General features: G+C 36.1%; 1 protein-coding gene across 23 annotated transcripts in view; it reads right to left on the bottom strand.

Annotated features, from left to right (window-relative positions):
* The window catches only part of TRIP12 (thyroid hormone receptor interactor 12), a 146,087-nt gene that overhangs the window by 26,302 nt on the left and 94,616 nt on the right, over positions 1 to 25,169 (bottom strand). For 11 of the 23 annotated variants that reach the window (XM_041767694.1, XM_041767698.1, XM_041767703.1 and 8 more), the window contains 17 exons: positions 23,104 to 23,252; positions 19,995 to 20,030; positions 19,817 to 19,912; positions 18,847 to 18,939; positions 18,484 to 18,645; positions 16,332 to 16,400; positions 16,080 to 16,245; positions 13,478 to 13,595; positions 13,198 to 13,357; positions 11,287 to 11,440; positions 9,971 to 10,199; positions 9,549 to 9,667; positions 6,739 to 6,946; positions 3,986 to 4,086; positions 3,604 to 3,778; positions 2,254 to 2,395; positions 986 to 1,177 (listed from right to left, as the gene is read on the bottom strand). In XM_041767694.1, the coding sequence (XP_041623628.1) occupies positions 986 to 1,177; positions 2,254 to 2,395; positions 3,604 to 3,778; positions 3,986 to 4,086; positions 6,739 to 6,946; positions 9,549 to 9,667; positions 9,971 to 10,199; positions 11,287 to 11,440; positions 13,198 to 13,357; positions 13,478 to 13,595; positions 16,080 to 16,245; positions 16,332 to 16,400; positions 18,484 to 18,645; positions 18,847 to 18,939; positions 19,817 to 19,912; positions 19,995 to 20,030; positions 23,104 to 23,252 (2,369 nt within the window). The remainder of the gene's footprint in view (positions 1 to 985; positions 1,178 to 2,253; positions 2,396 to 3,603; positions 3,779 to 3,985; positions 4,087 to 6,738; positions 6,947 to 9,548; positions 9,668 to 9,970; positions 10,200 to 11,286; positions 11,441 to 13,197; positions 13,358 to 13,477; positions 13,596 to 16,079; positions 16,246 to 16,331; positions 16,401 to 18,483; positions 18,646 to 18,846; positions 18,940 to 19,816; positions 19,913 to 19,994; positions 20,031 to 23,103; positions 23,253 to 25,169) is intronic. The other 12 variants (XM_041767697.1, XM_041767699.1, XM_041767704.1 and 9 more) reach the window with 3 other exon arrangements.

The following is a 25,169-nucleotide window of genomic DNA, read 5'->3' as shown; positions in this document are numbered from 1 at the left end:
ATCTTTCCTGAGCAGAAATATTCATATGCTTTGCTGCAAAAATATTTAACGAGTATAGAGTGCTACTTAGAATCCACTGGGAATATCAGGTAATATATATGTACTGTATTATAGAACTTTTGAAACCTATTGCCCCAAGGAGTTTCAGTTAAGAGATTACAGACCTGCACAGAATCCTAAACATGGTATAAAACTATATCCAGTATTGCTGCACATTTCATGCACTGCAAACAAATATCAAATCTGCTTTAGGTAGCCCAAGGTAAAACAATGAAAGAAGTGCTCAAATACCTACAAACCTGAAAGGCCAGGTGAAAGGTTTCACTAGCATGCAGAAGAATCAGCCTTAGTCTTACTACACAGAGGATCCTGAGTATGCCTTCTCTCAAGTAGTTTTGTAACAAGTAGAATGATGTAAAGTCACTAATATCCAAGAGTAGTTACATTCTTGTTCTCACCCACTGAGGCTGAAGGAAGGGGAGCCTCTCTGAGCCTTCTGGTGTTCTAATCCAGAGTATAAATGGTGATTGAGTACTCTCAAATAGAACTGTTAATGCTGTATTTTATATGCAAAATGGAAAAGTATATACTCATGCTATTTTATACCTATAGCTATGTTTACCATATCTCCCTATATGTACATATTGTGAACTACAACATCTTTAAAAACAAATACTGAGAATAAAATACATTCACAGGTGAAAGGCTATTAATGGCTGGTCTTAAAGAGAAAAGACTCAAGACAAGCTAACCATGGAAACTGTGGCACCTGTGCCATTAAATCACCATTCTATTGCTTTACTAATATACTTGATATTAAAACAACAACAACAAATAAAAAACACCAAGGAATCCAACTGTATCACAAGCTAGAAATTTGAAGTATCTTGACTAGCATCTAATTGAAATTACTGAGATGAAAATACACACATCAGTGACCAATGATTCCTTTAAGGTGATATAGGAGCATTATGAGGTAACTTACTGGTGAAGAAAAAAATACGTGAAGGAATCTCTTTAATCTGATCTCTCGGCTCACAGCATCTTTTTCACTTTTAGATGTCAAATAAAGCAACAGCTGCTTCACGAATCCACTATGTTGGATTTCAAATGATGAAACATCGGACTCTGAGACTATGCTACGGATTTCTACAAGGCACTCAGCTCCACCATCCACCTGGAAGAGTTGGGAACGGTTTTTCCATATTGACTTAAGCAGTCCTAACTAAATGTAGAGTTCACATTTCCTCAAAAAAGAATACATTTTGAACATCTTTAAAACAAAACAAAAGAAAAAGAAGAGAAGGCGGAGGGAGTGATGCATTCTTGGTGGATCCTTGGAAACTATGATCTTACAAATATAGTCACAAAATGTTAGTATTTCATGGAAGAAAAACAGCCTGCATACCGCTAACATAAAAAAGAAGTCTCACATTCAACCAATAGTAAATAAATAAAGATGACAAAGAATGAGAATACAAATTGAGGGGTAAAGAGCTAGAATACCAGAATGAAAGGATAAAACAAGAATATCAAATGTGGCTTTAAATTAATACATTTAAAACCTGGATGAAATGGACAATTTCTTGAAAAACATGTACCCCTCCTAATTGCTCAAAAGGGCATTAAAAATGTAAAAAGGCTTAGAATCAGATAAAATATAAAAGGCTTATTCAATCTCCTCCAAGTACTATTAGACCTACATGGCGAGGGTTTAAGGGGGAAATCCTATCAACTCTAAACCCATAGTTGAGATGTACTTGAGGGGCATTTCTCAAGTTTTTTCCCCATGAAATATGGGATGACAGGTTGCCTGGGTGGCTCAGTCAGTTGAGCATCTGTCTGACTCATGATTTTGGCTCAGATCATGATCTCAGAGTTGTGAGATCAAGCCTTGCGTCAGGCTTTGCACTCAGAGTGGAGTCAGCTTGAGATCCTCTCTTCTTCTGCCCCTGTCCACCTCCTTCCCCAAAAAACATGTGTGCTCTCTAAATAAACTCTTTAAAAAAGAAAGAAATAGGGTAAAAAGTTAAAGATGAGATTCCTAGTCCAATTAATGATAAAATAATAAAGCATGAAAGCTAAGGGACAAGGTACAGAAATGTGCAGTGCTAAAGATACATGTCTAGTGAAAAAGTTGATCTGGGACAGCAAAATCCATGGGAAGCCAGAGTCATCAAGGGAAGAATGGCAAGACAGAAGAGATGCTGGAAGAGACCACAAAGGACCAACAATGTACACCCAATGTGGTACCTGGAGGTTGAGTTGTTCAGTTGCAGCACAAAGTCTCTGAAGGACATTCAGTGCAGGGTTGCTTCCATCCATGTTCTCAGAACTGAAATAACGCTCTACAAATTTATGCGCCTGTTCCTTAATCCAACCTTTAATTTTTTCTCTGCAAGAAGGAAAAACAAGATTTTAAAATTAGTCTCTGTGTATTTCACAGAAAAGATGTATTTCAATCATAATTCCACAAAGGCAAACAGCTGCTATATTTAAAACCATCTGTCATCAATGACAATCTATGTTTATAGATTAATAAGTTCAGATTAACCAAACTGTCATTTTGAAAATGGGCTAAGGTGTACTAGAGAATTGCACAGCTACTTAAAATATATTTCATATCATTACGTAGAGAATATACAAAAAGTTCTGATTTCTTGGAACTCTACCATGTAACAGTTTCCTTCCTAAGTATTTGCCTGAAAGTAACTTTACATGGCTGCTTCATTAGGTACAGACATATCTGCTTTGTCCTTTACTTTGTTCCTTGGAGAGCTGAAATAAAGAAGTACAGACCAGAAACACACACCTGTTAGATGCACGATTAACTGAGACCTGGCTATTTAAATTATAAATTCTGATGCCTTTAGACATAAAGTTGATAAATTACTTTTTATTAACCAAAATTCAGAAGAAAAAAAAAAAGCCTGTTTCTTTACCCAGTGGCATTTGATTTTTAAAACTTTATTTGCAGAAGTAGTAATCCTTATTGGTGTCTTACATCAAGAGTGAAAAAACTAACCTAAGCAACTCAGAAGGATTTTAAAGAAATAATATTTTAAAGGAACAAACTGGTGTGTGAAAAAGTTTACCTGTACAGTTCCAAATTTCTTAAGATCAACAAAGAAGCCTCTACTCTAGGATCCTAAGTTCCACTGTCGAGGGTAGAGGAAGAAAGGGTATTTCATAAAGTGGGTGTGTGTCTGTGTGCATGTGTACACGCAGAAAATATGTCAGCTTGCCCTCCTCTAGAACTGCCAGGTTCCACAGAGCAGCTTAATTTATTTGGTTTTGAACATATGTTAACGCAAACCATAAATGTTGAAATGGAGGGAGCCTGCTTGTCCCTTGCCTATGTCTCTGCCTCTGTGTCTCGTGAATAAAATATTAAAAAAAAAAAAAAGATGTAAGACCAGACTTTCAGACAAAACCATGCACAGAGTTTAAAAACAGAATCTGCTCTTTCCTCAAGCAATGCCACTTCTGAGCATAAATGGAATGTATCCATGTTTCATCTCTACACAACAAACATACTGACTGCAATAATGTTAACTTTTGCAAATCAGAGAACAGAAGTATTAGAGAATTCCCTCGCTTCACCTGTTATTGGATATGGTGTCCTTGGAGGCGGCCCTGGCAAGACCACTGACTCCCGCAGTTCGTGCTGGTTCGATGTTGTTGCTGTTGGACTGTGCGCTTAACCTTCCCCACGTTTTTGGATTCAAGCTTGCCAGGAAAGAAGATTTAGGTGACTGAGTAGTGGTAGGGCTTTTAGCTATGAAAAGAAACGGGAATGACAGTTAAATCATTTTTGTGCAATGAAAACTACATTTTACAATTACTGTTCTTAGTAGGTGAAGTTGCTGAAACTAAAAACACTGAGTATTCAGGAAACCCAGGTGTGTGTAAAGCTGTCAGCAGCTTGATAAGTACATGCCTTTAGTTTCCCTCCGCACCCCCACAGCATCACCAGAGCAATTACCTTGATTGTCTACTTTGTCATCATCTCTTGGAGGTGAATACTTTGGCCTTCTTGGCCCTCGTTTTGGCAGCCGTTTTCTCTTTAGAACATCACTTAATCGACTAGCACATGAGAAAACATGGAATAAGTTTAGCAATTACCATGATTTATTATCATGGCTCATTGAAAAGCAAGCTAAAATGGCAGAAACAAGGTGTAAAATATAGCCATAACAGAGTATTCTTAGTTTGTGGTTATTTAATGCAGATTCTATACCAGTCATGTTCTAGAGATCTAGAGACATAGAAAAGGATTACTTCAAAAAGCAGCTGTTTGACTACACTGAACTAAAAGTAAAATTATAAACTCTGTATACCTACAGAAAAGTACCTAAAACAAATTCACAATGCAAAGAAGCAATATTAAAAAGAACTGTGCTATCAAACTGGAAAAGAATATAAAATCTGATTACCATATTTATTTCCTAACTTAAATGACAAAAACTAAAATTGAGTAATAATATTATCAAAATACTTTCGATACTACTCCAAGTACTTTCATGGGATGCAATTACAACATCCTAAATGAACGCACTTATAGTTAAGTCATTTTTTTAAACACAAAATAACCCATAAACTAATCTGCCAAGTCACAGTATTAATAAACTATTTTGAATTAGAATATCTGAAATAGAATATACATAGACTCGGTGTCTTATTTTCACCATTCTTAACAACAGTAGGAATAGTTTGAAATATCAACAGATTCGTAGAATAACAAAACTACATAAGATGGAGAAGATGGAAAAGACGTTCTGGGTACATGACCGGTAGAGTCAGTTGAGTGTCTTACTCTTGGTTTCGGCCCAGGTCATGATCTCAAGCCTCAAGTTGGGTTCCACGCTCAGTATGGAGTCTGCCTGAGTTTCTCTCCCCCTCTTCCTCTGCTTCTCCCTGCCCCCACTCTGCACCAAGCTAGCACACTCTCTCTAAAATAAATAAATAAAACTTTTTTTTTTTTAAGTTCTGGTTCAGTTGGTCTGCAAGTCAAATAAAATTAGAAAAACCAAAAAACATTTTAAAGGTTTTCCAACATTTAATATGTCTATTAAAAACACTAAATGTATTTGAATACACTTGACAATCAGGAAAAATGAAATTTATTGTAAAGATTTATTTATTTTAAGGAGAACACAGGTGGGGGGCAGGGGAGAGAGAGAATCTTCAACCTGATTCTGTGCTGAGCATGGAGCCTAACATGGGGCTTGAGCTCATGACCTCAGCCAAAACCAAGAGTTGGATGCCTGAACAAATGAGTCACCCAGGCTCCCTGGAAAAATGAACTTTCAGACATGATTGAACGATGCTCCCTTTATAAATGTAAACTAACCTTTCTTTATTTGAAATCATATTAGAAAGGAATGGAACCACTTAAAAATACTTGAAGGTTTTTTCCTTTTTTTCCTTAGAATTTTCAACAGTTAGAACCTAAAATCAAGTCTAAGTCCGTTAAGTGGCTCAGAAATACTGCATTTGTCTGAGTTGCATCACATTTCACCAAGCACCTGATGTTTCGGGCACCATGCCTGTATTAGACAGTGAAACCCCACAGTAACGTAAGTTACCACAGCAGCCAGGGCGAAGGAGTGAGGCCAGAGAGGAAGTAAGCAGAGACAGGCAAGGCTGTGAGGGAAAACTGGCAGACAAACCCAACTTGAGAAGAGAGAAGGTGGAGGTTTCCCCAGTATATTCTCCAGGCCCAATCCCATAGGTACCACCCAAACTAAGCAGCTTCCTGAAATAACAGCCACTGTGTCAAAAGACCAAGTCTGTAGCCCAAGTCCCAGAACTGCCAAAATTCATATTTAAGCTAGAGTAGACAACTGCCACCAGGTGGCACCAAAAAGAGCAGAGATCCTAAGCCAGCTAGCTTCTTAGGACAATGCTACCTTGTAGTTTACAGGATTAAATGTTTGGAAGACACTTACTAAGTATGATATGTGTTACCAAAATCTATGTCATAGCTTAAAAGAAATAAAAAGGAGCATTACACTAACTAAACTTCAATTTTCAGAACTGAATCTGATCATGCACCAGTCATACAGTAATAGGAAGTTTCTAATGTCAAAGAAACAAATACAATTTTAGAGTGTAATTTGTTTCAACACAACAAAATGAAGACTAAATGAGGGTTTGGTAATGTTCTCAGAAGCACAGTACCAGAAAGAGAGTAAAACAGATAACAGAGGTGGAAGCAGGCTTATTTAAGAACTCCTACTTACTCTTATTAAGAGCAAAGTTCCCATTTGCCAATTAAAAAACAAAAGGGAAATCAGGTTTTTTCCTGTATATTCCCCAAATTCTAGTTTTTAATATTTTTTCACTATGTTACTATCTGGATGTTTTAAAACCGGTACGTATGCAACAGTAAATAATCACAAGATTACAGAATTAGAAACGAGGGTTCAAGTTCTATATCCATGAAATAAGTGTGACACTGTGCTCATCATTAACTACTCCATTAGTTGTCTCAGAAACTTCACTGAGCCACAGTTCCCTGGAAACACATCGTATCCCTTGGGGTTCCTAGACACAACTAAATACAGTGGCTTTACAATAAATGGATGGTCTCTTCCCATTCCCGTTAAACATCAAACAAAATTTACTGATGGGTAAATGCAGTGTCCTCTCTTAATATTTTACCATTTTATTCCCTGTGTGAATCTCAGGTACCAGGACACAGGTAAAGGTGAAGAGCACAAAACTCTGACTTACCCTTGAGGGCTCAGATCTAAAGAGTCATCTCTGCTGTGCTGCAAGCTGGGGGACCCCAGGTCAGCTGCAGCATTGGTGGCGGCCGTGGCTGTTCCACTGCTGACTGACGTCGTGGATCCCAGGGATCCTGACCCATTCGTACATGCCTTTGGTGGACTTGTCAACAAAGACTCTGATTCTGCTAAGTGTTTTACTTGATGCATTACACCTGTACAGTAACAGATATGAGTCAGTTTTAACCAGGACCACCTCCCCACAATTCTACAATCTCTAAATGCTAACACTGATTTTAGGGAATGAATAAAAAGTATCTGGCAGATGGATGGGACATGATGACTTAGGTGCCAGGGTTTTTGACTTGACTCCATTCTGGAAAGTAGTAGGCAAAATCAGCATTAAAGAGAGATTTATATTGAATGTCTTCTAATATTCAAAATCTGATAACAGGAAATTTAACGTCATACAAAGGGTCATACAAAGGGTCATACAAAGTCATACAAAGGGTCATACAAAGTCCTACTGGAAATTCAAATACCATTATAAAAACAATGAACTACAAAAACAGAGTAGTGCACCTACGGCTTGATAGCCAGGAGATAAAAACCTACTACAATTATTAGTTAACTTCAAATGCTACAGTGAGAAAAGATCAGTTAATACTATTGCCAAAAAAGAAAACACCAAAAATCCAAGTATGGGGATTTTCACATCCTTGGATGTTGTATAAAGAGAACTATATGGTAACTTATGAGGCAGGGGTTCATATTTGGACAAGAATCACAGGAGAATGGACATGGTGGGGAAGCGGGTGCCAAGAACTATCAACTGTGTGCAGAGGTTGTGTGTCTGAATGTACATGTTCACACATTCACATTTTTTTCTGGGTAAACAGTCCAGAGCTTTCAGAATTCAGAATCAGAATTTTTTAAAACAAAGTAACAAAAAAAACACAAGATGTCTGAATGAACTCAAACTTGAGGCATTCATCCTACAAATATTATCTGTAGCAATCACATGCCAGACTGTGTGCTAGGTACTAAGAATATGACCATGGACGAGAAAAATGGACTCGGGGCAGCTACTGAGGAGAAAAAAAATTTTTTTTTACAAGAAATTACAAATAAAGACTAAACTGGTCCTTAGAGAGAAAACACAATGCTGATGGAGCACACAGCTACCAGAATGTAACAGATTCTAGAAGGAAGACAAAGTTCTCAGGAATAAATGACATTTAAGAGGAACCTCAAAGAGCAGTACACCCAGCCAGATGCAAAGCAGTAAAACTAATCAAGACTCTTCCATAACCTTCATAATGTATATATATTATAATAAATTTGGGGGTGGGGGGAGGGTGGAAAATTAAATCTGACAGCACAGTGATACTCTAAATGTAAAGAGGAAAAAAAAAATCACATATTCTGAATACACTTCCCAATCAGAAAGTGAAATAGATCAGAAAGGTAGAACAAATAAAGGCAAACGACAGCTAAAATAAACACCAAAACCAAAACACAGAATGCAAATTACAAGATAATCCAAGGCTAAAAAGAACACATACCGAACGTTTATGCGATCACAGAAAGCATCTATTAAAAAATGCACCCCATTTGTTACCCATATTAATAGAATTTGCCTTCTGTTTCATATAAATAAGTAGTGTTGGGATTTTTTTGGGGGGGGGGGTTAATTATCATTGTTTAAACGGAGCTATTAAGAAAATAGTGAAAACCTCGTTCCGTTTGATTTAATACTCTTCCACTATCATGACTACAGCACTCTAGAGATGTGAACAGATCCAGATCCAGCATAAGGTGATGAAAGAAGATAAAATAGATCATATGCAGAAAGAATTAGGATTGTTGATAAGATGGAAGATGAAACTACTGTAAGGTAAAATACCATTATTGCTTGTGTTCTTACACAAGATCAAGGTATCCTCAGAGACCAAAAGAGCCATAAAGAGATTCGCTGATGAGAAAGAATTCCTTTAACAGCTTGGTATGTTTCAAAAGGTAAAACAACCGAATGAGCAATACAGATTCATCTTTGAGATCTTCAAAAAGAAAATAGAAAAGTACTATATCTTCTAAGCTGATACCTATGTTGAAATTCCTCAAATGAGAGGACTAGACCAACTGCACATTAAAGATTATCTCAAGCCATAAAATATTCCACTATGCACCCAACAAATTAAATAAAAATCCCTTTTACAAGTGTTCTGATCTATGAAAGGGATTCACTGGGAGAGAAAGTGAACTCTTGACTTTTTCAAGCTAGCTTTATGGGCAGGTGTCACATTATCTATATGAAAAGAAAAGTCAAATTGCTTCTGGCCCATAAACACTCAAATCCTTGAAATGTACCTAAGTGCTGATCACCTGGCTGTCTATCTCAACTTATATTAACAGATTTTACGAAAGACACTTTATATGGTATATAAGCTATAAGCATGAAAAAAAACTTAAAAGATTTTATTTATTCACGACACACACACACACACACACACACACACACACACACAGAGAGAGAGAGAGAGAGAGAGAGAGAGAGAGAGAGAGGCAGAGACACAGGCAGAGGTAAAATCAGGCTCCATGCAGGGAGCCCCACGTGGGACTCCATCCCAGGTCTCCAGGACCACACACTGGGCTGAAGGCGGCGCTAAACCGCTGAGCTACCCGAGCTGCCCCAAGCATTAAAAATTCTTATAAAAAAGGTAAACGTTTAATATTTGTTCTAAATTAAAGTTACATGGATATTGAAATACTAGTTAGACTAAAAGATTAACAATTAATTATCATGAATGATATTACCTTCTCTTCTGAAGTAAACACTAAAAATATCAGGTAACTTCTGCATTAAGATTTCTGCCATCTGAAGTGCTCCAACTACTATCTTCAGGTCTTGGCTTGACAGCATGGAAGCAATGTGACTAAAAAAAGAAAGCATTCATATATAAAACATCTGTCTCAAGTTAAGAATTATTTTTGGCCATACTACTTTAAATTTAAGAGCAAAATATTTTAATTGTGAAAACCAAAATTTTTCTTAAACAACACTTTTGTATTTGTCTATCTCAAAGGTGTGTATGAATATAAAGAGACAAAAAAGGCCTCAAGACATTACAAATAAACTGCTTTATGCAATTTTTTGTATATTATTACTTTAAGGATTTTGGAAATTACTTGCAGAGACTTGATTTTCTAAAATGTTTTTCCTCGTTTCATGAACACACCTTGAAACAGCATGATTTTTCAGGACATCCTTCAGAAGTTCAGCATCCGCAAAATAAATTATCCTAAGAATTGCTCTAAGGCACTTATGTCTGACCGCAGGTCCTGCTGAGGAACTATACACTTCATAAAGAACACCAAATAATGTCTTAATAAAAGACTTAGCCAGTTCCGGATCCTCTTTCATAAGCTGTGCTCGAGCATCATCCTTCTTTAACTCTGAATATCCACCTGTTAGAAAATAAAAATGTACAATTCTAAAGTTACAGATTTCAGAGACACAAGTAAACAACATAAACCATTCAAGCTACTGTAATTATTTGAAATATTATGAAAAAATCTGATTACATGACAAATTAACTTATTTAATGTGATCAACGGGGTCTACAAAAATGCCAAATGCAGCATGAAGACAAAATTTAGCCAGTTGGAAAGAAAAAGGCATCAGCTGTGCCTCTTACATTACTAATGTATGTTCCACAAAATACTGAGGCTATTTCAGTATTAGCCAGCTAAACCACTGATAAGAAAAAACAGAGTTTGAGAGATGGACAATGGGTGTATGATTGGAAACTCTTGAAAAACAAGGTGACCTGTCACTTTTTTTTAAGAGGGAATAAGGTACGGGGGAAAGAAACTGATGAAAAGTACACACTCGACCAAGGGTCGACAAAGTATGGTCCAAAGGCCCAGTCTGGCCCAGTTCCTATTTTTGTAAATAAAATCTTATTGGAACATAACCACATATATTTATTTATAAATTTTCTATGGTTGTTTGGAGGTTCAATTGAGGTGTAGTACAGACACTATACAACCCATAAAACTTAAAATATTTACTATCTGACTGCTTTTAGGGACAGTTTGCTGACCCCTGCCCTCTAAACCAGAGCTGTGAAAGCAACAGACTCTATCCCCAAGGACAGAGATAAATGTCAGAAATCTAAAGAAAATCTATTCTTTGCTAGTGAAGAAGAGAATTTTGAAAGTATAACATAAAAGATTGCAAAGAACTAATCTGATTAAGTGTGGGTAGACCTAAAGGTATAAGAGGAATAATAGGATCAGATAAAAAACTACATGGGGCTAATTCTGGCTGTGGTCTGCAATGCTGCAAATCACATAGAAAAATGTGGTGGGTACCGTTTAAGCAACACTGGCTCATTCATCAATTAAAACATGATAGAAACAGCAACAAATTAATTACTACTATACAGTGGCCTTAAGTTTAATAAAGACACTCAATGAAACAATTACTTATTATTGCAAATATTACTCACATGACAGTACAGTATTATTTATTAACTCAAAAGCTACTTACTAGTGTTAGTATTGGCTAAGGGGTTAGGTTTTCTCTGAATGGCACGTGCTGTTCCCGTGTCCTCATTGATTTGCTGCATAGAATTAAAATCAATAGTATAAACTCGTCCCAGAGTGGACAAGCTTATCTCATCCTCACCGACCTGATGGGCTGCCTGAGAGCAAAGAGAGAGAAACCTTGAATATAAACATGGAGAAATTTATTAACTTAAGACACAATGGGGACCCTCCACAAATGCTAACTTACATATTTATTTCATCAGGTTTCAGATGGTGAGGTAAAGAGTATGGAAAATGTAATACTGTGGACGTGATAAAGCTCGTTCATTCAATAAATCATTTTTAATTAAACACAAACATACACCACAGGCCCTATAAGGTCCCCGGAGACATAAATACAGATAAATTCCTGATGAAAGATCTAGACATGTAGAATCACTGACATGAAGAAGACACCATTTGTATTAAAAAGGTTTTTAAGGCATTGCTGATAGAAGAAAAAAATTGTTATCCATAAAAATCTTAGTATATAATTTGTAGGTTAAAATATTATTTACGCTATGATTTCTTAGTAGCCCAGAAAATAGTCTTTAAACAAAATAAATTATCCTTAGGTGAAAAGGCTTTCCATTTAAATGAGGCTTTAAGATTGAAAGGGATGCAACCAAATCTAAGAGAATAACCAACCCCTAGGGGGTGCATGCGTGTATAGTACATAAAGAAAATGACACACTCTGATTAACACTATTTGCCTGATATAGCCAAAGAAGTGACATTCCTATAACAGTCCAATCTATGGAATTCCTAGTTTAAATATAAGACAGGACTCCTTCAAGTATAAGAAAATAAGCTAACAGGGAAAATAAATTAATAAGAAAATGCTAAAAAGAAGGCAGCTTAGCATTAAGAGACCACGTAAGGCAGCTTACGCACTAAGGTGGACAACACATATTAGACCTGGCACACCCCACTTCCTCCTAAAAGCTGGCTCGGGACGTGGATACTTTCATAAGAACTTCTGATTTTATAACAGAAGTCAATGGTTTCAAAGTTGTTTTCAAAAATTCATCTTTAAAGAATGTCTCATCAATTGTTATGCTCTAAAAAAAAAAAATCCAAATATCTCAGGTTGAAATTAGAAAATATAGTAAGACTTAAAAGTATCTCCTACACTGAAAATATTAGTAAATGATGCATAGCATTCCAAATAACGCAGTGACAAGCACTTCCTAATACAAGGCAATTTTCCTGACCTGAAAAATTTCTGAAATATTTCAATGCATATTTAATAAGGAAGCTAACAAAAATAATAAAATCACATAGAACTCACAGAAAAACCCTAAATATTTTGGTGCACCTCTTTCCCTTATATTATTCCTCTTTTTCTTATTTTGCTGAGTGTCCAAAAGAGTCACATAATTCTGAATCTTGTGTTCGTTTATCCTGTCCCGCTTTATGTCATTAAAATGTATCCCCATTAACATCTGGATTACATGAGGCTAGTGTGTATCAAAACTTAATCATTTAACCTAAGAGTGTGCTGGAAAACAGCTATTTATATGTAAATCTTTGCTTATGGGAGGCATTTTATGGGTGGGAGATAGACGGGACTTTGGAAACATATAGCCTAACTCCTCCAACGTTTCCTTTCAGAAATCAGGAAACTATGGAACAAAGAACTTAAATTACTTGCTCCAAGTCAATCAGGTAGTTAGCAGCAGAAGCAGGACTAGAACATCATGTTTTCTGACCTGAACAGAAATGAGGACCTTGTTCTCAGGAGACAAAATGAGAGAATCTTGAGTTAATTCAAAACTGAGCACATTTAAGTACACATAACCACCCTCCCAACTCCATCCCTACACCCGCTCTCCACCAAAATAGACAGATTTAAACGGTACGATGAAACTACTACCTCAATGATCCGGCTGTCAATCCTGTTATAGGGATGCCAAAGGCCACGGTCATCACGCCACTGCCAAATCGCACCGTCTGTGTTCTGCGCATTTCCCTTCTTCAGCATGGTATCAACTGCAAAAATGCCTTCTTTTGGTAAACATGGCATAAGTTCGCTGAAAACAAAGGTGCAATTATTTCATTAAGTAGCTTCCTGAACTTAAATTAGTAAGTGACAGATCTCTAAAGTAAAATACCCGCCTGTACGCCACCGTTATTATTAGCCCAATCTTTACCAAATCAGAGATGTCAGTTCATACAGTTCTTGAGGACTTCGTGGAACAAGATCAATCTGTTCCTGACAACTTCCATTAGAGGCACCACACAGGAGAAAGTGAAGTGTTTCTGCAATGTCTGTAAAACCAACAATGGAAACCAAAAAACCATGAAACTAGTCATATTACCTACTTTCTTATAGTCAAATATATGTGAATGAAAAGTAAAAAATCTTATTTTCTTATAAAGCAATATACTACAGAAATTAACAACCCAAATGAGCTATTAAAAAAAAAAAAAACCTAAAAAGAAATTTATGAAAACTTTAACCATTTTTTTCTAAAGACTTCATTCAGTCTGAGTCCCAGGGGGACATTTAAACGCAAATCCACCCCAGAGACCTCAGGAATTTTTTTTTGTTTTCGGTTTTATTTGCATTTGAGGTACACAATGCTTTGTATAGTAGTGCATTCAATGTACATTTTAATCCCTGTTTCAACTATATTTATTTGTCTTCAATCCAAATATACTGAAAATGGATGTGTTGCCAACATAATAAAACACAGAAATCATAAGTATCTGAACATTACCATACTGTGGTCAGGAAATAATGCCTTAAAGACAAGCAAACCAACTTAGTACAAAGATCATTAATATATCCTCTACTCTACATTTCTAATCCCAGGAGACACTAGTTTATAGAGGGATTTACATGGAAACCAGTCTGAAGCAAGAATATTGTGACATGAAGAAACTCCCATTATCCACAAGTTTAGTCACTCAAAGTACAAACAGAGCTGGGATTTTGTGGTGGCCATGTTTCTGCAAATACCATACGTAGGCAAATCATAAACATTTCATTGAAATGTTTTGACAGTAATCAATAAATTGTATTATCAAGGAGAATATTCACTGTTGATCTGGGAAGAAGTATGGATAATTAAATTGCTGCCCCACATAAATTTCACTGAGAGTGATTTAAAATGTTTTAAATTTCTTGAAAAAGTGCCGTTTTGCCAACTTTCCTGAGAAATGCGAATACGTGGCAATGTTACATTATAAGAACTTTCAGATTTTTTTTAAAGAGATCAGAGGGTGACAACATGTTCCTCTTTGTTACTGCTGAACAAAGAAAATATAAGTCTAGTGGCCTCCAAGTGATAAATGTATGGCAACTTTCATGGACTATGCATGAGGTGAAAAGTCATCAAATGAAAAAAAAAAAAATTCAAAATGGTAAAGCAAAAAAAAAAAAAAAAAAAAAAAGACAGTGAACAATTTCCCAAACTGTTTTAGGGAAATGCTGTGCCACACAATAACAAGAAATAATCTGGGGGTCCCTGGGTGGCGCAGCGGTTTAGCGCCTGCCTTTGGCCCAGGGCGCGATCCTGGAGACCCGGGATCGAATCCCACGTTGGGCTCCCGGTGCATGGAGCTTGCTTCTCCCTCTGCCTGTGTCTCTGCCTCTCTCTCTCTCTCTCTCTCTGTGACTATCATAAATAAATAAAAATTTTAAAAAAAAGAAAGAAATAATCTGTACTCAAATATCAGGGAATGGTGGGTTTGGCAAAATTCAAAGGGCTCCTAGGGACTTAATATAAGCAACATGAAACGTGACTACTCAAGACAAAGTTAAACCTTTCTCCAACTTCTTATGACACATGACACAACCTGTGCAATTTTCTCTGCAATACCAAGTCTGGGAATGATTCAGTGCTTTAAGAGGAATCTTTTCAATAAAACATCTCAACAGCATTACTTTCCTTCAAAATTCAGGGAAAATATGCTAATTTACAAGAAATGTGACTAGATATACAATAAAGGATATGATATTATATGAAATACTTTATCTGAGGCAGTGATACCAGAGGATTTTTTTTTTGGTCAATGAATACTATCACTGATGCCCCCATGGTGATATCCTCAGAGATTAGAATTATAAATGTGAATTTAACCCATAATTATATGCATTCAATACAAATGTGATCCATACTCCACTAGCAATAATCCTTACAGGGGTTTTCCAAAGCTGTCTTCTGACGTTAACTTGCAAAACCTAAGGTATACAAGAGAAATGCAACTGCAATATAGCAGTGCAATAAAACCGTATTGATGGATAAGGCTGAGATGGGCTGAGAAAATACTAACGCAGCAAAGAGAGAGATTCTTCTGTGCAGAAATTCCTTCTCTGAGGAATAAGTTCCAAATTTCTGAGGAAGGAAAGCACTGTGGGATCAGATCAACTGCTGGAAAAACTCTAAAAGGGGCAGAAAGGACTACCTAGAAGCAGAGACAGGCAACTACTGGTAACATAAAACTCAGAATTCTCTTAGTGAAGCATCACTACGTAATTGCTGTTATACAGAAGGCAATAATCTTGCATTTTTAGCCCTGGAACCACCAAGAATAAAATTTTAATATACTCCATAGTTTATGAATTGTACATAGGAAGCACTACTATGGTGTCACAATACAATATTATACACGAACAGTTTTCTGCCTTTACTACCCAGTGTCTATGCTATTAGTAAGCTCCTCTACTTGCTTATGTTGAATCTATTAATAAATATTTTTAAATACTCGCTTATCTTGCCTGCAGTAGGATAATAAGGTAGCACTTACTTTGCTTCATAAGTTGAACAGCTAAAGTTGGACAGTTGGAACACATCAGAGAAAACATGCGAACCACCATTATAAACATCCCAGAACTTAAAATGGGTGGAGTCACTACCAAGAGTTGTTGAACATTCGTAAGCAGATCTTTGGAGGCAACCTGCTGGAGTAAATTCTTCGAAAACAGAAGAAAAAAGATACTATTACATTGTGATTCAACAACTGAACAATCTCATAATATACAAAATATTAAATGCTTACCTCCTCATGTTGGAAGTTGTCCACTAGACGTGCAAAACAAAGGCAAGTGCTTTCAACTGACTTTTTGTCCTGTTTTTTAATAGAAGAAATAAAGTTTATTAGTATAAAATTTAACACTGTCTTACATCACTACCTTATTTTCTTACTAAACCCAAACTGCTCAAGGCTGGCTCAATTAGATGTGAGCCTTGAAAATTCAATGACTTTAAGCAAGGTACAATGAGAAAGATGAATTCAAAGAAAAGAGAATCATACAGAGAGAACCTCTCTCCTCTTTCAAGACTCCAATAAATAAGAACAAATATACAGAAAAGGAACAACTTTTATGCTTCTGTAATTTCAATACCTAACCACAAATTATAATAAACATAAACATCACTCTTAAAAAGCATTCCCCGTAGAAATGTTTAAAACAGGCATACCCAAAAAAGTTGGAAATAGTTCAGTATACGTGTGTGAACCAGAGGTTTACTGATTATGTGAGAAACTAGGTGTCTATTTGCTATATTCACTATACAAACAATTTAGAAATACTATTACAGTGGCCTTGTCAAGAAAAAATATGAAATACTCTTATAAGAATGGAAAGAACAATTTAACGGCTTAACAAATGTTTTGATAGTGTTTTTTCCTAATTGATAAATGAGTTTCAGATATAAAAGCCAGACTGGCTTAATAAAAATTTGAATAATTCTGGTATCATAAAACTTGTATACCTTCAGTATCAGCACTTAAGTCTAGAAAGAGTGCTACAAATAACATGCCCACCTATTTAACTTCTGATTCTGATTTTTTTCCCAAAATAAGATACTGAAATCACAGCTAACTAAAGAATGTATTTCTAGCCCCAATAAGCACAGGTTATCTCAGCTTACTAACTTTTTTTAAATTTTATTTACTTAGTTGAGAGACAGAGAGAGAGAGAGAGAGAGAGAGAGAGAAAGAAAGAAAGAAAGAAGAGAAAAGAAAAGAAAAGAAAAGAAAAGAAAAGAAAAGAAAAGAAAAGAAAAGAAAAGAGAAGAAAAGATGGATGGAGGGTTGGGGAGCAGAGGGAAAGGGAGAAGCAGAGTCTCTGCTGAGCAAGGAGCCCGATGCAGGACCCCAAGACCTGAGCCAAAGGCAGGTGTTTAACCCACTATGCCACCCTGGGGACCCTCAGTTTACCAATTTTTTAATATTCGATAAACAAACAATGAATGGCAAGACTTATATCTTGATCATCTTAGAAGCCAAACATTTTAGAGTGACTCAGTCTTTCTCTCTCTTATGTAAATTCCCTACTTAACATATCCTGTACCAAATTTTCCAAAGATTCTAAACACACTTTGAAAACGGTTAAAGTCTGATTTCTAGAGGTGCCTGGGTGGCTCAATTGGTTAAGCACCCAACTCTTGATCTAAGCTCAGGTCATGATCTCAGAGTCAGGAGATAAGGCACTGTGTCAGGGCTCCTGCTCACCATGGAGTCTGCTTGAGATTCTCTCTCGGCCTCTGCCCCTTCCACTGCTCACGCTCAAGCTCTCTTTCTCTCAAAATAAGTAAAATTGTTAAGAGTCTGATTTCTAAAAATCTTTTTAGCGATAATATTTTAAAACATAAAAGAAAATTCAACTTCTCTACTACAGTGAGGCTTAAACTCATTGTCCTCCACACCAGCACCTGGGAGCCCTGCTTCTTGTTCTTTGAAATCACCAAGTCTGCCAATTCTATCTCCTAAATAACTGCTCCTGCTTTTCACCCTCAGCCAGCCACATTCTGCATAGTATCATCCCACCTTGGATCTTGACCCATATCTTCCTAGTTTTTCCTGCAGAACCCAATGCCCTTTAGGAGAGATGATCTCTCCGAAAGAAAACTGTGATCGTATCACATAGTAAACACTCAATGTTTGCAGAAATAGCAAACTCGACCCCTTAAAGTCAAAATACATGAAGATATCAAACATATGAAATGCTTTCACTGGGTAAATCCATCAAAGTATATAAAATAACCTAATATGATATATGACTAGAAAAGACAGAGGAAAAAAACATGGATCAGAGTATTTCCAATTTATATATCCATTTGGAAGATTTAAAGCCCTAGATGAAACTGGAATTTTAGAAACCACAGTAAAAATGTTTGATGGCATATTTAATAGGTTCATGTTTTACCTGATGAGTTAGCCTTTGGGTAAGCAACGGGAGGGAATCTGCCACAAAATGAAATTCATCTGGCGTGATACTCTGGCAGCAATTGGCTGCAATTGCTAGTGCATTTCTTTGGGCATTTATGCTGAAGAATTCTAGATACAGCAAGCAGTCTGCCAAACCACCCTAAAATATAGGAAACTGTTAAAGTGAAGAAATACCCTCTAACAGCAATTAAAAAAAAAAAAAAAAAGTACTACAAAATCTAGCACATCACTTTGGAAACACCATGTATACCTTACAGAGATTGCAATCTAGGAGCCAGCACAAATGTGGATCTAAAATCCAACTTGAAATGAAATATAGCCCTTAGGTAGCCACACTTACCGCCTGTAGAATGGCTTTACTGTGTCTGCGTGATAACATCTCCAAGGCAGTCAGGGCCTGCTCTGCGACATCAATACACTGAATAACTTGCAGCTGGGAATATAAAAATAGGTAACTTAAGGCCATCATTCAAGTGCTTTTCCAGGCGCTTATCTTCTACATGAATAAACACAGTATTTTCTCTAATTTCCATCCATCTATACATTGCCTCGAACATGAAACCCACCATAGGAAACTAGTGATTTATGAGCTTAAGCTGTAATGGTCAATATAGTTTCGTTCCAACTACTTTGCTCTGTTTTAAGACACAGAAAATAGGTGTTATATAGAGAATGAACTAAATCCAATTAGGTAACTTTCAATCTTTATAATAAATGGGTTGTTTTATATAACAAATTTTTAAATTCACGTTTTATACTTTATACTATATTCCAAAGTTATTAGATAATGCAAGTTTTATTATGCATTTAAGAAAAATGGCCCTTAAAAACACACCAAAAATCACGACCTACTATAGACCATATGAAAAAATTTCCTTTCTCCACTGACTCATGTTATGACCTGAAGCAAAGTACTTTGTCTCAAGCCTTCTCAGCTGTAAAATGGGTATAAACTGCTATCAACCTCACTGGGATACTTTCTAGAAATGAAATTATTTTAATCAAGTGCTTAAAGTTCTTCTCTGATTTTATATTCATGTAGTTAAATGTTGTTAAAAAATATAAAACTGAAATGATTCTAAAAAACGCTTACCTAGCATCAACTTTAAACTACTGGTCTTCTAAACACAAAATTATTTTTCTGGAATCTTGGCTTAAAAAACATACTTTGACTAGATAACAGATCTTTAAAAGTCTTTTAAGTTGGCCTTACAATTCAATGTACTACTTTAGATTTCAGAAGTCAAAGAGTCCTCAACTTGATTCCCCTATGCCCATTTTTCAAACAAGCCGAGCAAAAGCAGAATTACCTTTTCTAAAAAGACAGGAATTGCATCTACTACAACAGCAGATGACCGAGGAAGTGCTTCCATCATGTATGTTAAGGCTCGACAAGCATGGTTCATCTAAAAAACAAGATAGCACTTTTACTCAGTAAGAACCCACTTTAAATTTGGGGCATTTAAAAAAAATACACGATATACTTACAATATCGAAATTATGCTCCATCTGCAGTAACGTTATCTGTTTAAATAGGAAAAAAAAAAAAGAGATGATAATGAACTATTAGAAGTGATCTCCATTCTAAGCAAAAAGTCCTGGAGGAATGGTTTCTTCCTCTACATCAAATGAAATGGCAAGTATTAATCATAACCTTACTCATATGAAAATAAAATCAAGATAAAACCTAGCATACATACACAAGAAATGATAATATTAGGTATGGCATGATGCACAGACTATAGCTCTGACTTGGGAACTTTGCTAGATAATCATCACCTCTCATCATCCAGGTCAGAAAATGAGCCTTCCTGTTGCTTATACCCAATTGTTCTGGTACTTCCAAGCCCCCTATCACATGCCTGTTAACAGGCATTGATAAATACTTCGTACCTAAAACAAACAGAACAGCCATACATTGGCATTTGTTAACAACTGTCAGTACAGATTCAAGTACCATTGTTTCAACTCCTGTGAATAAGCTTCTATACAATGAGCTAAACACCATTTAACTCAGCTATAAAGGTCTAAAGCACAATACTGATCACTTCAGAAACTAATTATGCACTAATTGAAACCCAAATTAATATTATTCTACAAATGCATGAGTGAGTCTAAATATCTGATTTATTTTAGTTTCTCTTGTGGACAAGACCTTAAGCAGATTTCAGCCACGTTTTTCAAAGGCAGGAATGCAAAACTGCTACAGGTATATATGTACTCCACTCTCCTGAAGCAGCCAAAGCTACTCAAGAAATTTCCTATTTGGAGAAGCAATCATTCACTGTCTTCTAGTTCAATGGAAAATTTTAAATGCACTGAATTTAAGCTATAATGTACCCTTCAAATAAATGTATCTAATAACAAAAAGCATACATTCAAATATTCATTTGAATTATTCATTCATTACTCATTTAATGGGAGTGCCTTCAGGCTCTGAATTATGCTGGGTAAAGTATATCTACATACTAGAGGTCCTGATCATTTTTTGTTGTTGTTAACACATACACACACACGCGCACACGCTCTGTCATTTGAGGTTCAATGGAACTCAAATCACCTACAACCTATCATTTGAAATACCTACTGTAGACTGAAAGGGGTCATGTTAACAGGAAAAGTAAAAAGTTCTCCAATTCTTAAGACGAAATGAACCTTCTAAGACCATGTTTGGGAAGAACTGCTATAATAAGATTCCTTATCGAGGAGCCTCAGTGCCCAACAAAAGATGAGTGGATAAAGAAGATGTGGTTTATGTATACAATGGAATATTCCTCAGCCATTAGAAATGACAAATACCCACCATTTGCTTCAACGTGGATGGAACTGGAGGGTATTATGCTGAGTGAAATAAGTCAATCGGAGAAGGACAAACATTATATGGTCTCATTCATTTGGGGAATATAAATAATAATGAAAGGGAATAGAAGGGAAGGGAGAAGAAATGTGTGGGAAATATCAGAAAGGGAGACAGAACATAAAGACTCCTAACTCTGGGAAACGAACTAGGGGTGGTGGAAGGGGAGGAGGGCAGGGGGTGGGGGAAAATGGGTGACGGGCACTGAGGGGGGCACTTGACGGGATGCGCACTGGGTGTTATTCTGTATGTTGGCAAATTGAACACCAATAAAAAATAAATGTATTATTTAAAAAAAAAAAAAGATTGCTGATGGATGGGTATATAGTCATAATATTCAATTCTAATAAAAGATAAATCTGGCCAATACATTAACAACAGTCAGTATTAATGCCAGGAGCTGCCTTATGCAGGTCTATTAAGTACTTAAATCTAATCAACAGCCAGCAAATTAAACAAATTAGATTATGTGTAAACATTTGTGCTTAGATTTAATAGCATCTTTACTCAACTAATAAAAACTGCATTTTAGATAGTACAAACCAAGTTCTTTGTTATTTTTTAATAAACAATAACACAAGAACAACAACACTAGATGGTTTAATTCACAATACAAAACCAGTTACGTGGGTAAGGAGTAGGGTGTGAATATTAACATAGGCAAAATGTAAAAATACAACAACAAATACCACTTTCATGAAACGTTTGGAAAGCAACATGCCAGTCCTTATTAGAGTGGAACTGGTAATATTTCTGGCATGGCAAAAAGTGAAAAATCTGACACATCCTTTCTCATCCCCAGCCACAAGTGAGCCATCCAGTAGGAACAGACAAAATAAAGACTGTGCCACCTTGTGTTTCAACGAGCTTCGGTCAACTGTCTCCACAATTTGATAATGGGATCAAATAAAACAATATGGTATATCAAACATATTTTTGTCAACTTTATTTAATACAAAGACTTAATGTGATATTTGTTTTAAATTTCCAAGGTAAAATATGTTGTGAGTATATTCATGATGTTTATTCTAATCTTTCCTTGGAATTTCACTCAGACTTAAATCTTAATTTTCAATTATAGCCAATTTCTTGAACTAAGAAAACTACCAAGCTGCTATTTGAGACTTATTGTGCTCAGGGGCCTACATTTAAGAGTGGCAATTACTCCTCCCGTTGTTTTCCCATTAAAAAGCTTAAGCAAGCAATCAAGATGTTAATAAATTCTAAACATCAACTCACAACTGTTTTGAAAAATCGCTAAAAGGGTCTTTTGTTGTTGTTTCTTTATTTTTGCTTAACATAAAACCTAAGCTGGAAGGATTCACGTGGTATTCTGGCTTGAATGCTCTGCCACTGCACACAATTACCAAACACAAAACCTTTGTAGCCCACAAAGCCAATCTACAAGTGAGAGCTGCTTATTATAGCCAATTTATCACCAGTTTAAAAGAGAAGGCATGTAAATTTTGGCATAGTAAGTCTAGGTATTACCTGATGGGGCAAAACTTTTAAGTTTAAAACACATCACTTTAAATATCAAGAGGTAGTAGTTAAGAAAGTTTATGAATTCATTATTAGCAATCATTGACAAGACTGAATTCATTATTAGCAAGATTGACAAGCATGAAGTAAAAGCACAAAGCCACGTTCTACTTATCTCAGTTTTAACCGTATAAATAGTAATCATGCTTTCAGCAACATTCAGAGAACTGAGGTAAAATGAGGCGGAAACTCTCTTACCAAAGCTGGAACGACACTCTTGACCGGAAACCCTCCCAGCGTCTCCTCATTTCCCATAACCAATAACTGACACATTTCAATAACTGCCTGGAGTTGCTGGCTTTCATCACTTGCTTGTAGTCCTTGCAGAAGCTGCTGGGCCTTAGAGCCTTTGGGGGTGGGGGAGGCAGAGAAAGAAACGTTACTTTTAAACACTTAAGGAAATTATTACTGGGTTTAAGGTGTGACTCTACATTCTAGCTGGCTGCTTATGTTTCAATCTCAGTGCAAGGCTAGGTCTATACCAGGGTTAAGACAGGCTGCTGATAATTCAAAACCAAATAAAATTGGTTGGATTTATCCTCCCTTAAAGGATCTCACAGTATATACAGATTTTTGTCTTTTTTCTTTTAAAATGAGACAAGCTGATTGGCTCATATAAGCTAAAAGAAAAAAAAAATCCATAAGACTAATAGGAATTATTACCTTTGACAGAGTTACTTTTATTATTTCGACTGAGCAAAACTTTGCTGCAGTAATATAACCTGTTCAACAGTGAGGCCCAGTCTTCAAAGGAAATCCACATACCCTTGAAGACCTGCTCAGAATAAATGGAATCCTAACAGTGGAAGGGCAAGAAAAATAAAAACCAATACAGCAATGCACCTAACAAAAAAGAAAGGAGAAGATGAAGTATTTCTAAAAACAGCAAAAGACTGGCCTTTTCACAATCTCTCATTCCCTGTGCAGATGCTGCTCTCAGAATATGAGACAGCACTTCCACTTTTTTAAGGCTCAAATTTGTTGCCCGAACAACTAAAAAACATTAAGATTCAACTCCAACAGGGAAGACTGCTGTCAGTGATCTGGATAAAACACTCCAAATTAAGGCCATAAACGTGTTTCAAATTTTCATGAACACCTTCCTACTTGAAGCCATGATCAACTCAGTGCTTACCAAATTACAGCTGATGCTACTTTCAAGTCCTTTCTCTTCCTACACCTCTTTAGGCTGTCTGTGTATGGGATTTTTCCACTCCCATGTCCTTAACTACTGAAACACCTTAGAAATGCCACACATTTAGGAACTGCCAATGAATGGGGAATTCATATGAAAACCAAAGGTTTTTTTTGTTTGTTTGTTTGTTTTCAATTAAGAGTCCTCTTCCTGGATGGCACAGCTTTCCAAAGAGACACATAGTGATTCTTACAAGATTTATTTTTTTCTGTTATTTAAGACTGTGGCTAATGAATTGCCTGACTACTATCACCTACCTACCTTTATCATAACCAAGAGTCAATCCAAAAATATATTTCAAGAAAATCAAGTTCAGATGGCTACCATCTTTAAAATTTTTCAAACTAATAGCAGTTCCACTTAAAGCAGGCTTATCATTCTTGTGTTGAAATGTGAAAGGCAAAAAGAAAGGGAAAGTAAACTGAACACAAACAATCCTCAGTTGCTTCTATATTTGCTTTTAAAGAATGAAATAGTTCATATATTCTATTAGCACAACCACCTAAGAAAGGAAAAACTGACAAATGCAACTGGATATTTATAAACACTGAGGCTGGCAATTTTAGGACACAGATCATGTCAGCATGATCAAAATCATCATCAATACCACTGAACCTTTGAGATGTTCCTAAAGAGATCTTAAACCAAACTGAAAATGACAAAAAGCTAAAGCTAAAGTCTTAATTTACACTCTGATTACTTTTGGTTCTAAAACTACTTTGTACTCTTAAAGACTACTAAGGAGCCCCAAAGCACCTTTGCCTATAGGGTTTCTATTTACTTGTATTTATAAATGTGTCTGGGACTAAGAGAAAAACTTTAAATACTTGATTAATTCACCACATATTAATATAAATAAAATTTTTGTGAAAAATCACTATTTTTTAAAACAAAAAATTTCTGGGATGCCTAGCTGGTTCATTTGATTAAGCATGTGCCTTTGGCTTAGGTCATGACCCCAAGGTCCTGAGACCTAGCCCCACAGAGGGCTCTTTGCTCAGGAGGGAACCAGCTTCTACCCGATTGTGCACTCTCAATCTCACTCTGACAAATAACCTTAAAAAAAAAA

Source organism: Vulpes lagopus, chromosome 8, assembly GCF_018345385.1.
Source record: "Vulpes lagopus strain Blue_001 chromosome 8, ASM1834538v1, whole genome shotgun sequence".
Lineage (NCBI taxonomy): Eukaryota > Metazoa > Chordata > Mammalia > Carnivora > Canidae > Vulpes > Vulpes lagopus.
Note: the sequence above shows the minus strand (reverse complement) of the source record. Positions and strands in the feature narration are given on the sequence as shown.